This window comes from Theobroma umbraticum, unplaced genomic scaffold, assembly GCF_002168275.2.
Source record: "Theobroma umbraticum cultivar Fairchild unplaced genomic scaffold, ASM216827v3 scaffold_30.0, whole genome shotgun sequence".
Classification (NCBI taxonomy): domain Eukaryota; kingdom Viridiplantae; phylum Streptophyta; class Magnoliopsida; order Malvales; family Malvaceae; genus Theobroma; species Theobroma umbraticum.
The window spans coordinates 8,078,920-8,092,387 of NW_018397254.1; the positions used below are offsets into that span (position 1 = coordinate 8,078,920).

At 38.3% G+C, this 13,468-nt stretch overlaps 3 protein-coding genes across 8 annotated transcripts; all 3 read left to right on the top strand.

Moving 5' to 3' along the window:
• Positions 1 to 49: 49 nt before the first annotated feature.
• LOC110420836 (alpha-L-fucosidase 2-like) lies at positions 50 to 5,269 on the top strand. Its single transcript, XM_021434218.2, has 10 exons — positions 50 to 503; positions 795 to 940; positions 1,120 to 1,973; positions 2,148 to 2,280; positions 2,703 to 2,861; positions 3,161 to 3,385; positions 3,464 to 3,565; positions 3,696 to 3,831; positions 4,357 to 4,552; positions 4,864 to 5,269. Exons 1-10 carry the CDS (start codon positions 281 to 283, stop codon positions 5,174 to 5,176), a joined length of 2,487 nt encoding a protein of 828 aa, XP_021289893.1. The 5' UTR covers positions 50 to 280; the 3' UTR covers positions 5,177 to 5,269.
• Positions 5,270 to 5,418: 149 nt separating this feature from the next.
• LOC110420844 (uncharacterized) lies at positions 5,419 to 8,176 on the top strand. Of its 6 annotated transcripts, none has more exons than XR_002445585.1 (4): positions 5,419 to 5,762; positions 6,314 to 6,474; positions 6,710 to 6,784; positions 7,876 to 8,176. XR_002445585.1 is itself a non-coding variant. In XM_021434244.1 (4 exons), the coding sequence occupies exons 1-3, from the start codon at positions 5,608 to 5,610 to the stop codon at positions 6,730 to 6,732; spliced, it is 297 nt and encodes a 98-aa protein (XP_021289919.1). In that variant the 5' UTR covers positions 5,419 to 5,607; the 3' UTR covers positions 6,733 to 6,780; positions 7,876 to 8,176. The 6 variants fall into 6 exon arrangements, 3 of the variants coding, with proteins under 3 accessions (XP_021289919.1, XP_021289910.1, XP_021289927.1); XR_002445583.1 differs by having other exon boundaries at positions 6,710 to 6,780; XR_002445590.1 differs by having other exon boundaries at positions 6,314 to 6,432.
• Positions 8,177 to 10,990: 2,814 nt separating this feature from the next.
• Positions 10,991 to 12,441, top strand: LOC110411338 (zinc finger protein 7-like). Its single transcript, XM_021421461.2, has one exon. It carries the CDS (start codon positions 11,483 to 11,485, stop codon positions 12,065 to 12,067), a length of 585 nt encoding a protein of 194 aa, XP_021277136.1. The 5' UTR covers positions 10,991 to 11,482; the 3' UTR covers positions 12,068 to 12,441.
• Positions 12,442 to 13,468: the final 1,027 nt, after the last annotated feature.

Consider the following 13,468-nt stretch of genomic DNA (forward strand, 5'->3'; position numbering starts at 1 on the left):
TTTGTCATCGACCGCCAACTGTATCAAGCACCCACTCTGTACTAACTTCCAACTTCCAAATATGGCCCATGCAGATGCGAAGTCCTCAAATCACCAGGCCACCAGCAAAAGCCTTTGATGATTGGGTTTGTTGTCACTGCTTGTCATGGAACACCCAGTTCCCAGTTTATACTGGTAAACGAATAAACGTCCAACAAAAGCAAAAAGCGAGAGTAGAAAGAAAGCAATCAAGGTTGATTTGTTCGTATTCTTACAGTTTGTAGTTCCTATATTTCCTGCAATGGGAGATGAAGAGTGGGTCCTGGTGCGGCGACCCACAGTGTCGGAGCTCTTGAACCCAAGCTCGATGGTCCCTTCCCACTCCCAGAGTTCAACTTCAAGGCCACTTAAAGTCACTTTCAACGAACCCGCCAAGTACTGGACTGACGCCCTTCCCATCGGCAATGGTCGTCTCGGTGCCATGGTTTGGGGTGGCGTCGCTTCTGAACTTCTCCAGCTCAACGGTAAACTAAAAATAAATCTTTCTCCTCCTCTTTGAGAATTTCTATCGAATTCTGTCAAAAACTTGTTCACCTTCTGCATTTCTTTTACCATCAAGTTTAGTACATTACTTTTTGGAAGGGAAGCCATTTCCTCTTCCTAGCACCAACCATAAAAAAGAAGAAGAGAAAAGACCATTAGAAATTTAGAACTTGTATACATACATGTGGATATAATACTTGTCTGTGTCTACAAATTATGCCTAATAATTTAGTAGAAAAGAAAATGACCATATTTTATTAATTATTTTGTAGAGGACACCCTTTGGACTGGGGTTCCTGGAACCTATACAAACCCTAATGCTCCAGATGCACTATCAGAGGTTAGAAATCTTGTTGACAGTGGTCAATATGCTGAAGCTACTGCAGCAGCAGCCAAGTTGGTTGGAAATCCTGCAGATGTATGTTGCTCCATATCCATTAATGTTTTTTAACTTGTAAAAAATCATATAACTTATAGAATCCTGAACTTTTTCCTATGGTTTAAGTCATGAAATTACATGCCAGTTTCTGTGATTCTACTGGACAAATTGAAATTATTCTGAGAATCTATCCTGGTGGTTGTCTTTTGATGATGAAGGTTTACCAGCTGCTTGGTGATATCAAGCTGGAATTTGATGATTCTCATCTTAATTATGCTAAAGAAACTTATCAGAGAGAGCTGGACTTGGATACTGCAACTGTACGAATAAAATATATTGTAGGCGACGTAGAATTTTCCAGGGAGCATTTTGCCTCTAATCCCAACCAAGTAATGGTAACAAAGATTTCTGGAAGCAAACCTGGGTCTCTATCTTTTACTGTATCTCTGGACAGTAAGTTAGATCACCATTGTTGGATGAATGACCAAAGTCAGATTATAATGGAAGGACATTGCCCTGAAAAAAGAATCCCACCACAAGTGTCTGCAAATGACAATCCAAAGGGTATTCAGTTTTCTGCTGTTCTTGATTTACAGATTAGTGAGGAGAATGGCATGATGCATAATCTAAATGACAACAAGTTGAGGGTTGAAGGTTCAGATTGGGCCATTTTGCTTCTTGTGGCATCATCTTCTTTTGATGGGCCATTCACTAAGCCTTCAGATTCTAAGAAGGATCCTACTTCAGATTCTCTCAGTGTCTTGAAGTCAATGAGAAATCTGTCATATGCTGCTCTTTACGCTCATCATATAGATGACTATCAGAATCTTTTTCACCGTGTCTCACTGCAGCTTTCAAAAAGCTCTATGTGTAATTTATGTTTCAAGCAAAATCAAGATGATAGAGTTTCAACTGCAGAGAGAATTAAATCTTTTCAAATGGATGAAGATCCATCTTTAGTGGAGCTTCTGTTCCAGTTTGGTCGATATTTGCTTATTTCTTCTTCACGGCCTGGAACTCAGGTGGCAAACTTGCAAGGAATATGGAACAAAGATCTTGAGCCAAAATGGGAGTATGTCTAGATTCTGTTTCTATTTCTTTTTTTTTTCTCATTTACTCTCTCTATCTTACACTTTCTCGTCAATTTGAGCACATGCATGTGTGTCATGTGGAATCCTATAACTATTGCTTTTGTTCCTATCAAGGTAATATCTGGACTGTCACTGACTCTGTAATCTGTCTCTAGTGCTGCTCCTCATTTGAACATCAATCTTGAAATGAATTACTGGCCTTCTTTGCCTTGCAACCTCAGTGAATGTCAGGAGCCTTTATTTGATTTTCTCACTTCCCTATCAGTCAAGGGGCACAAAACTGCAAAAGTAAGAAGGTTTTCCCTTTACACTAAATCCTGCTAAACTGATTTAGTCTCATATATATATAACTTGTTTATATCTGCTAAATTACCTGGACAGATTCCAGGATTGAGATTTTCCTTGTGGTGGCAATTACTTGAAGTAATAGGTCTTGCATTAAGCATCCAAGTTGTATGCTATAAAGAACTAGGATTGTTTTAGATACATACATGTATGAACGGAAATAAATAGATATCTTACTTCTTATTAGGGTTTTGCCTAACTGAGCAACTGGAGTACTGCCCTTACTCCTTTTCCCACCAAGGACCCATAGCTTTACAACTGTGGACCTTGACAATATTATTATCTTATGACTTATATTTTCCTCCTTTCTTCCATCCTGCATTTCTTCATATGGAAATTTCCTTCTAACTCACATTATCTAACAGGTCAACTACGAAGCAAGTGGCTGGGTTGTACATCATAAATCTGACATATGGGCAAAATCATCAGCAGATGCTGGTAACGTTGACTGGGCATTATGGCCCATGGGTGGAGCCTGGCTTTGTGTCCATCTCTGGGAGCACTATACATATACCATGGACAATGTGAGATCTTGATAGTTTTGTAACTTTTTGCCCATTACTTGCTAAAACTTCATAGAAATTAGTTCCTTGTTAGGAATGCCATTTTTTTTCTCTTATCTCAGAATATTTTCAAGGTGTTGTACATTAAGCACACACTATGAAATGCCTTCATGACCAAGAGTACAACTTTACTCATTTCTTTTATTAACTGAGAAGAATTTATTTATTTTGTTCTTGTGGAATAATAATGCTGATACTGTGATATTCTTATCACAAATTACATTAAAGAAATGAGTATTAATGCTCTTCTATGTGTTTAGGATTTTCTTAAAGACAAGGCATATCCTTTGTTGGAAGGATGTGGGTTATTTCTTTTAGATTGGTTGATTGAAGGACAAGAAGGTTATCTTGAAACTAACCCATCAACCTCTCCTGAACATGACTTTATCGCTCCTGATGGTAACCGCGCTAGTGTGAGCTATTCATCAACCATGGACATGGCAATCATAAAAGAAGTCTTTTATGTGATCCTTTCAGCTGCTGAGGTAAATCCCTTATTCTAAAAGTTAAGAAGACTACTATTGTCCATTTCTCTAAATACTTTATATTTAAGAATGGTACAGGTTTTAGATAAAAATGAGGATGATCTAGTAAAAAGAGTGCGTAAGGCTCAATCGAGGCTTTATCCAACCAAAATTGCTAAAGATGGTTGCATCATGGAATGGGTATGTCACTTGCTTGAACAAATTGTCAAGTAATTTTTGAAGACCTTTTTGAGTCATAATTCATAAGTTCCTATGTCCACGACATCTGTTGGTATTTTTCCTGGTTAAGGATTTCCTGTTTAATAAACAGGCACAAGATTTTCAGGACCCAGATGTGCATCACCGACATCTTTCACACTTGTTTGGCCTGTTTCCCGGACATACAATAACGATAGAAAGTACACCAGGCCTTTGCAAAGCCGCAGAGCATACACTTCATAAGCGAGGTTGGTCTTTGTTTCCCATCTGGGTTGTTTATTTTAGCGTTATCCACACTCTGCAGTTAGTGCCCTGTGCTTTTTTGGTTTCACCTTGTTGGTTTCCTACAGTGATGAAGTTTATACTTGAGAATAATCCTCTAGAGTGAATAAGGGCTTCTTTGACTAAGACAATATGAAATATCTAAAAAAAGAATCTACATCTATGTTAATTGTCAAAATATGAGATTATTATTATTTATTGCATGTCAAAATTGTTTATCCAATGAGACGAAGGAATGTGCTATGTTGCCAGAATCAACTGATTGGGTTCAGGCTTAGCTGAGTTTGTTGACGATCAGTCTAAAAACAATTTGTGGATCATACGTAGAATAGCACGTAGCTCAGGAATTCATCTACTCTAACAACTGTTTTCTGTACCCCATTGGATTAAATCATACTCCAGATGAAAAAATAAACAGTCAAGCTGACTATTACTGAGAGGCAAGTAACAGTCAGGTAGTGTTGTCTCTTATATTTTCATCAATTTACCAGGAGAGGAGGGACCTGGATGGTCAACCACATGGAAAGCTGCTTTGTGGGCACGCCTTCATAACAGTGAGCATTCTTATCAGATGGTCAAACATTTAATATACTTTGTGGATCCAGAACATGAGAAAGCTTTTGAAGGTGGTCTGTACAGTAATTTGTTTGCAGCGCACCCTCCTTTTCAGATTGATGCTAACTTTGGGTAAGCTACGCTGTCTGTTTTTACAAACTTTAGACATAAAAGAATATTGTTAAGTTGAAAAGTTCCGTGCCTCTCATCCATTTGTTATATCTAGTGGTGAACATCTATGCCATACTGTGCATTTCCTTGTGTGCATATTTCTTCTTCGAGGCATAGATTCTAGTTCAATTATTCCACTTAAAGAGCATAAATTTTTCTTAATTATTTGACTTTCTGAACCTAGTTGCTTTAGTTTAAGCAAGCGCTGCCTTCAAATATTAGAAACATATAAAAATTGACCAAGGTATTATTTCTGCAAATTCTGGTGTCAGTTTTACAGCGGCAGTTGCAGAAATGCTTGTTCAAAGTACCATGGAAGACCTTTACCTGCTTCCTGCTCTTTGCCGGGATAAATGGGCAAACGGATGCGTGAAAGGATTGATGGCACGTGGAGGAGTGACAGTCAACGTATGCTGGAAAGAAGGAAATCTTCATGAAGTCGGTCTTTGGTTGAAAAACCAGAATTGTCTGAAAAGATTAAGATTACATTATAGAGAAACTATGGTATCTGTTAATCTATCCTCTGGTTTCCTCTACACATACAATGAACAGTTAGAATGTGTGAATACCTACTCCCTCCAATGATAACAAAGATCCGAAATGGATCCTTATGGTGTGTATTCAACTTTGGTTCCTGCTTTCCGCATCATTTGTTGTCCAATATGGGTTTGCTTCTTTCCTTTTTTGTTCTCTCGTTACAGTGTATCATACCGTACTAGTTATAGCAAATAGACAGGCGAGAATTTCTGAGTTTGAACAGAGCCCATAAAATTGGTTCCAATCTTGTGTCGTTGTCAGGGCCATATAAGGAGAACGAAGCCTAATTAATGAGAGAAATCTGAAGTCTGAACCGCAGAAAACGGTCGACAGGCCCATAAAAAGTCCTCAAATGATTAGCCCACTAGCAAAACTGAGTAAGCCCAAACACACCCCTACCCCTTAAAGCCTAACCAAAACCCTTGCCGAAGTAGTCATTCGGCTTGCTCTCTCCCTCTCGATCACGATTCGCTGGGAAAATGGCTTGGCGCAGTGCAGGATCCCTTTCTCGCTCCGTCATGTCCGCCGCCAGAGCTCCGTCGCTCCGCACCGCTCCCCCGCTGCCCCGCCTTCGTCCCCCGAATTCCTCTGTTCCCCGCCTCCAGTCCCGCCGCCCCTCCTTCGCCCCTTCCAGGTCCTTACTCTAAACACCTCTTTTGGTTCCTTATAAGATAAAACAGAAGAAAAGAAATGGACAATTGCTAATTTTTCAGTCAACATTGAATTTTATTATTATGAATGTATTAGAAATGACTGTTAGTGGAGATTTATTGGCTGCGAAAATAATTCGAGATCCAAGTCCTGCCGTGATTTTTATTAGCATTTTATCATTTCATTCTTTTTCATTTCTTGCAATTATTGGAAATTATTTATCCTTTATGATATCGTTTATTGATGGGAAATAGTAAAACAAAATTTGGTCAAAAATTTGGGTCTTATTATTGTCTATTTATTAGATGCTTCTAGTTTTTTCTGGTTTCAAGTAACGGAAGGTAATGTTTTTCTTTTCCCAAATTTTCTTAAGATCAGAATGGGTTCTTACAATTTTTAAGGCCATATGGTTCAGTGAGATTCATACTAGAGGACCATTTTTTATGAAACAAATTCTAGTTTGCCCGCATTTTTCTAGTTACAAAATGATGCTGGCGTGTTTAACATCAATTCGGTGCTCTTTTGTCATTTCAGGAATTTTGGAGAATTGGGATGTGTTCAATCATTCTTGCCTCTGCATAGCATGGTGGCCACGGCCTGTCTTACTTCACACCTAACTGTTAATGTGCGGGCTTGCTGCGAGCTGTCTCATGGTACCTTCCGCCGTACTTGTCAGGATCGCTAGTAGTCTCTTTGTGAGTCTTACTATTTCTAGGATACATGAGAAAAAAGAATTCAAAACAGAAGTTTTTGAATTGTTGTTATTCACATTTTTTGAATAACTTCAAATTCGCAAAGTAAATATTTGGAATTTTATGTTTATGTCATAATTTTTGTATTTAATTTACCTAAAACCAAACATTAATTAAGTGAATTTGTTAGTTCTTTGAAATTTGGTTAATGAGAAGGAATTGGGATTGGGATTGATAGGAAGGAATGGAAAAGATGGGTGATGCACGTGGACTTTCAATCAGCTAAAGGAGAGAGAATGATTCCACATCGTAGGTCTCTTTTTTTTATTGTTATTCTTTACCTTTTATTATGAAAGTATAAGCAAAGGTACGTAGTCAGAACTTTTGTGCAGAGTAAATAGATAAACCAAAGCCTTGGAATATAAGCTGAGACAGATTAGGTTTAACTGTGTCTGCACTTGACATGCTTTAAACTTTTTTTTTTGTCTAAATAAATATTTTCAGTCATCTAGCTTTTTAATATGTTAGTTATTGAGTGTTGCCACTGCCATAGGCAATTTAACAAAAGAAACGGTCAAAAAACCTTATGTTAAATTTGTATAAACTGCTGTTAACTAAATATGATCCCTGCCACATAGGAGTACTGATCTGGATAATTCCTATCCTTGGACACTTATTCAAAAAGTTGCTATTCTCAGACTCTATTTCCTGTTTTCTTTCTTATCAGTACTATATTTTTACTATTGCACCACACTTTATTTTTATGTTAAACTATAATAAAGAGAAACAGAATCTAACTCCCTTTACCTGCTTAATCTTAGCTGTTCAAATAATTTATCATTTTGTAAAACACTCATGCTGGTGATTTAGCACTGAGGACCCTATTGGAAAGGTTGAAAGGTTCCTCAACTTAATGTCATGTTTATGTGACATACAGTCATTGGTATTTTGTGCCACTTACCGACTTTGTGATGAACCATAAATGTTAGATATCCAAAGTGCATTGAAATTCTTACGCCCATTGATTGCACTATGCTTCAAAATAAATTCTTCTCTAGTTAAAACAGTTTTGCTCACAATTTTTGCTTTTTGCTAAGTTGTCACAAATTTTGGGAAGTTTTGTTGTCCCTTTCTACAATATATGTTGGCCTCTTGACTTTAATTACTTTGCTTGCTGATATTTTTCCCTCACTTGGGCTTCTAAGAGTTGTACTTACTCTTTTTTGGTGAAGAATATTGGCATGGACTAGCACGCTTTGCATTTAGGGAACATCAATTTGAATAATGATGAACATTCATCCGACAACCAATAAATTTAGTATGAGTTGAGGTGAACTGTAGTTAATGGCTTATCCAATGTGATTGAGAGCCTTTTGCAGATAACTTTTTGCACTTCCATTGCAGGTACTTGAAAGGGCCATGGATTGGCACAGCTGAGTGCAACACCCAATTGAGGGAGTCACAGATTAGTTTTGTCCTGTAGGAGTCAAGAGGGTAGGTTTTCTGAGTAGAAAATCGTAATAAAAACATGTGTCTTTTGCTATTGCCAGGAAGAAACCTGTAATTTTCTTATATGGTGACCCTGTAGGCACTTTAATCGCTCCTTTTGACCAATTCCTTTGGATTGTGATTAGTTTTGGGATGAATGGTGTTGATAGCTTTGACATAATTTTGTTTGATAAGTTTATACGGTGATGATTTCACATTTGTCATGCACATAACAAATTCACTGTGCTTGCATGAATTAGTGCACATTTTATGGAGTGTATTGTGCCTGTTAAGTTTTGAACATGGTTAGCACCTATTAGCCACATGGGATGCCTTTAATGAGCACAAGCAGTTCCTGCTGTCAGTCCATATGTAGCATGACCCACTGGACCGACGTGTTTGCGGAGCAATTGAAACTCCAACTTTGAGATTTTGGTGGATTGCCTAAAGCAGTTGGTCTTCTAGTGGGAGATGGCCCATGTGCATCCAGAGGACTGCCAAATGTGGTTATGCTGTTGTGCACATGCAAACCCTACAGTGAACTCCATCTCTTGGTTCTGCCTTTTTGCCACAAACTTGAGCTTCCTGTATTACTGCTTTTTTTTTTCTGCCTAGATTTAAGCGTATGAATCTTAGTTTCCTAGATCATCCACATAAGAGTGCTGGTTCGCTTCTATAATCATTCAGGAAGAATTCTTTTTCTTTCCCAGAAAAGAAACGGTAACAGTATTTTGATTATTTGAAACTGAAATCGTCCATCAGGATTTCATGGTGGAATGTTTCTCGATCAAAAAAGGGCTTTTGAGTTCATCTGAGTAGACGAGAAAGTATTTTGTTCCCACATGCAAGTTGTTCGATCTCCACATTCTGGGGCTACTATTTGTGGAGAACTGATCCTGTGGAAGGTAAGTGAATGTAAGTACTATCCTGTTTCTCAAAAGTGGCTCATCAAGGACTTTTCTCCCGACCCGATCATCAATAGTTGTTAGGGCAAAGCAAGCAAGACATACTCTTGCTTACTAGTAAGTTAAAAGTTTACATAGTGGAAAATAAAGCAAAACCCAAATAAAAAGTGAAAATCCAGCAACTGGTACTTCCGCATCCCTTTCTTCTCTCTTTCACCACTTGGAATGAAAAAGGGCTGGCTTCAAATTCCCAGATCACAATCAGAAAAGCAGCCAGCCAGAAGTTTGGGCGGGCTATGGAGATTCTTAGGTGTAAAACAAAGTGCTTTTAGAAACCAGGTTCATAAAAGTTAAGTGAATTCCCAAAAAGTGATGAACATATCCGGCTTGACCACCGTGGCAATGATTCATCATCGTTGTCACTCTAATCATCCCTTGTCTCTCCCCCGATTCTTTGCCTTTGGCGTCAGCTTCCCTAGATCTTATTCCTTTTTTCAGATCTTTCAATTATTTTGGAGAATCCATTAGATATCAATGCATGCATACGTGGACAAAATAATATTGATTCTCCTATGAACAAGTAGTGATGATTTACCTTTGCACATAAAAGCCTTTTCTTATCAATAGAAAGGCATGTCGACAATGATTAAACGATTCGGAGGAAAATTGATAGTAGAAATGGTTCTTTTGCTAAGACAATGACTAGTAACTCCACTTCACATGAAATAATTAATTAATTAATTAATTCTGATGGCCTAGGGGTTAGAGCAATTTCACTGCAAAGAGATTTGTGGTTCTTCCGCAGTTTCTCGGATTAATGCACGTGGTGCAGATGTCCATTCTTCTTCTGTTTTAATAAATGAATATGAACCAACACTGGTTCGAGCCATGCTTTTTCCATTTTATTTGTTTTTCAAAACCCATACTTTGGGAAGAACTCGTAAGCAGAACTACTACGGGGAAGTTGAAATTTAGGGTCTTTTGCTAAACGCCAAGGGCAAGTTGCAAAATGGGCATGCACCTTTACTTGACTTCTTTGTCTTCGATTATTGTCCGTTACCCCCCTAATCAGAGTAGATATTATGTCGAAACTAAAAAGGTGCATGTGTTTCTCTAAAGAAGAGTCGGGATCAGGAAAATCCATTTTGCTACCAAATATAAGCATTAAGTCATTCAATAGGGCAATTAGGTACGGTGGAAAGAAAATAGAAGTTTTCTCGCGTTTCCACCACCGCCGAATAAAGAAAGAAATCTTATTGGGTGGGTAGAAAATTTCTCTTGGTAAGTATATCCATGCAGATACATAGAAACGAAAATATACCTGTAGATGATAACAGAGAAAGGAGTCTATCAAGTGTTTATAACAAGAAAGGACTAAGTACAAGTGGCTCTTAATGCACTTCTCTTGCTGTTCATATACATTGCCCACTACGTGTTTTAAGGGAAAGCCAAGAAGCCCCAACAAGAAGACACCTCCATAGATATTCTTGTCCTAGAAAAACAACATAATGAAATGGTAAAGATACCATCCTATCTTTAATTCTTGCTTTACCACCATTATTGTCCATTCTCTGGGTCCCCCATTCCTCCCCACGAAAACAATAAAACCAAAAGGTGATTAAAATTCATCAAAACAAAAACCTACCATCACTCAATATCTTTCATTCAACATTAAACAAAGCTTATCAATCACTCACTTGTCCAACACGAACAGGAACTACATCTTTTCTAGTGGGTGCCGTCTTTTTCTCATGTCATACTTGACATGCATGAAAGACATAAAACCAATTATAGGAAGCAAAAAGTTATTATTACTTACAATTTTCAATCTACGGTTTTCGTTTTTCTTTTCTTTTCTGTACAAAAGATAAAACAATTGATAAATAATTGGCAAGTGAAAATTTGGTTAAGCGTATACATGATTGGTCCTTGGGAACATTGTCTTGCCAGCTCTCATATAACGAAGCAGTAAAATATTGGCTAAACTTAATGACTCAGGAAATATATTCTGGACTGTCTGAAATAGTAATGGGAACTGCCAGCTTACCTTTGTTTTGTTCTATACGTTTATGGTTAAATGCTTTCCTAGTTCATACTCTGGTAATCAGCTCCGGACACAGTCACCAAAGCTAGAAGTCATATGGAAAATTAGTTTCTTTAGAGAGTGATACGACAACAGAAGGCTTGTGGGAAGCAGTGCAAATACTTGATTTGGAAGATTAAGAACTTGACCGTGAATGCAAACTCTCTTGTCGGTTTGTCAACCCTGAATTTCTTACATGCTCCAAAAGGAATCGTGTAAAGGCGTCCTCATTTGAGGAAAGGAAAGGGGCAGAAAGATGAAAGTGGGGAATCCTAAGCTTGATAAGGGCAACAGTAAAGATGACATAAGCATTGTCCCCCTGGAAAGACCCAAAGCATCGCAGGGTGGGGTCAATGACTTGAAATAAGATGAAATAAATGAAAAAAAAAAACAACATCAAGCCTCATACTCTCCATTTATTTCTCTTCTCTAAGTTTGATCCAACTCTTCAAACCATACCGTATTTCTTTTAAGCCTTTGCATTCCTTTCAACTTTCCTTTGACGCTCTACCTAATTGTGGATTACAGATCAGAAATGATTTTCCAAAGAGAAGAAGCACCTGAAGCTGGAAGTATATCTACAAAACAACAAAGCGAGCTAGGAATTAATGATGATAGCAATGAAGCAATTGAAGAGGAGAATCCAGGAGAGTGGTTGAACCTGAGAATAGGTGGGAATTCACTATCATCAACAGCTGGAGACTCTGACCCCCAATCAAGACCAGTTTCTGCCAAGGTTTTCTCATGCAACTTTTGCATGAGGAAGTTCTACAGTTCCCAAGCCTTGGGTGGCCACCAGAACGCCCACAAAAGGGAGAGAGGTGCAGCCAGGAGATACCAATCCCAGAGGATGATGTCAATGATGGGTTTGCCAATAAGTAGTCACGTGGTTAGATCGCTTGGCGCCCGACCCCATTCCCTGGTGCACAAAACAAGCAGAGATGGAGCTGCAAGTGTGGGAAGATTTAATGATACTTATACAGGTTTTGGAATGGCAGCGATGCACTGTACGGTAGATGATGCAATGGATTTGATGTGGCCAGGAAGCTTCCGCTTGGATCCTCAACTACCCAAACCACCATCAGACCCATCCAAGCTCGACTTGAATCTTCGACTCTAATCCATCTGCTCTCCTTTGTCCGAGTTTGGAAGTCTGTTTTAGTACTATCTCCTATCTTGGAAACAGTTCCTTGACTTGTTCATCCATCGCGTACAGATACTAACTCAGTTAGAGAGTCAGAGCTGCGGCTCTGCCTAGAAACCAGAAGAAACGACAAGGATATCCTTTCCCTGTCCATCGGTATTTAGTTAGTAGTATGTTTATTTCTTTTTCTGCTTCCAGCTTCTTCAAAGTGCAAGATCACCCCAATAGACTGTGGGTTCTTCTTTTTTTTCTTGTATCACTTGACAAGAACCATAGAATTAAAATATCCCTTTAATTTCATTTCTTTCTAATTTCTCCATGCCTATATAAATTCTGATGTTTCATACTAACTCACTGAAATATAATCAAGTTTTTGAAGTTGGCTATTTATGAATCCCAGATAGTCATATATCACATAAGATAAAGCATAATATTGTTGTTCCACGCATCAAACAAAAAACCTAAGATTATACGCTAAATGAAAGTTATGGTTTGCACACCAGGGCATGCAGGAAGCTCTACACATCTAATTAATTTATCCGCAACAGCATGCAGGGAGAGGGAAACAGTACCAAGAAAGGATAACATAAACCAATCTCTTCCTATCAAACATACATTTTTCCTTCCTATACTAACCCCATTGGTCAAAATTGTCATTTATCTTGAACAAAAATCTTATCCAGAATCTACAAACCCAAAAAACAAACAAACAACACCAATGAAATTTAACATTGACCCTATTTGAGTGCAAGTCAGCAAAAGAGAGAAAAAAAGAAGGGGACAGGACGTGATAAACCTAGTCGACAGAAGTTAGCTCAAGAACCCTATCGTGATCAGCAACTGGTCATTTCACCAATTACTTCTTTGTACTCGTGACCAGAGTCTTAATGGCCACTTTTTCTTCTTGTTTTGGAAGTCTGAGGTGCACTTTGAGATGTTGCCATAATGCCAACTCTCTCTGTTGGAGTCTTCCCACTTCCCAAGTCTACAGAAAATTGGTAGGTCAAAATTTTAATGAGTTGCAGAAGATGGGTGGTAGCAGAGGCAGTGGTTGATTACCTCAGCGTATAAGCATGGTTTCCGCAATTGCCAATTAGTCTTTTTCATGTCTCTTCAGCTTGGGTCTAATCAAAGCACTCTAACCCCAGTTCCTCTCAGCAAAATGAATACTGGAAAGAAAAAGGGGCTCCAAAGAACAACTCCAATACCAACAAGATGAACATTAATGGTCGTCCCTATCGAATGTGGGCTAGTTTAAATTTACTCCACCCAACAACTCCTAACCCTTTCTCTAGAATCAGTATTTTTTTTTTTTCTATTTTACACAAGCCCTGTGACCTACCGGCTATCTTATTCACCTTTTTCTGGTTACGACAG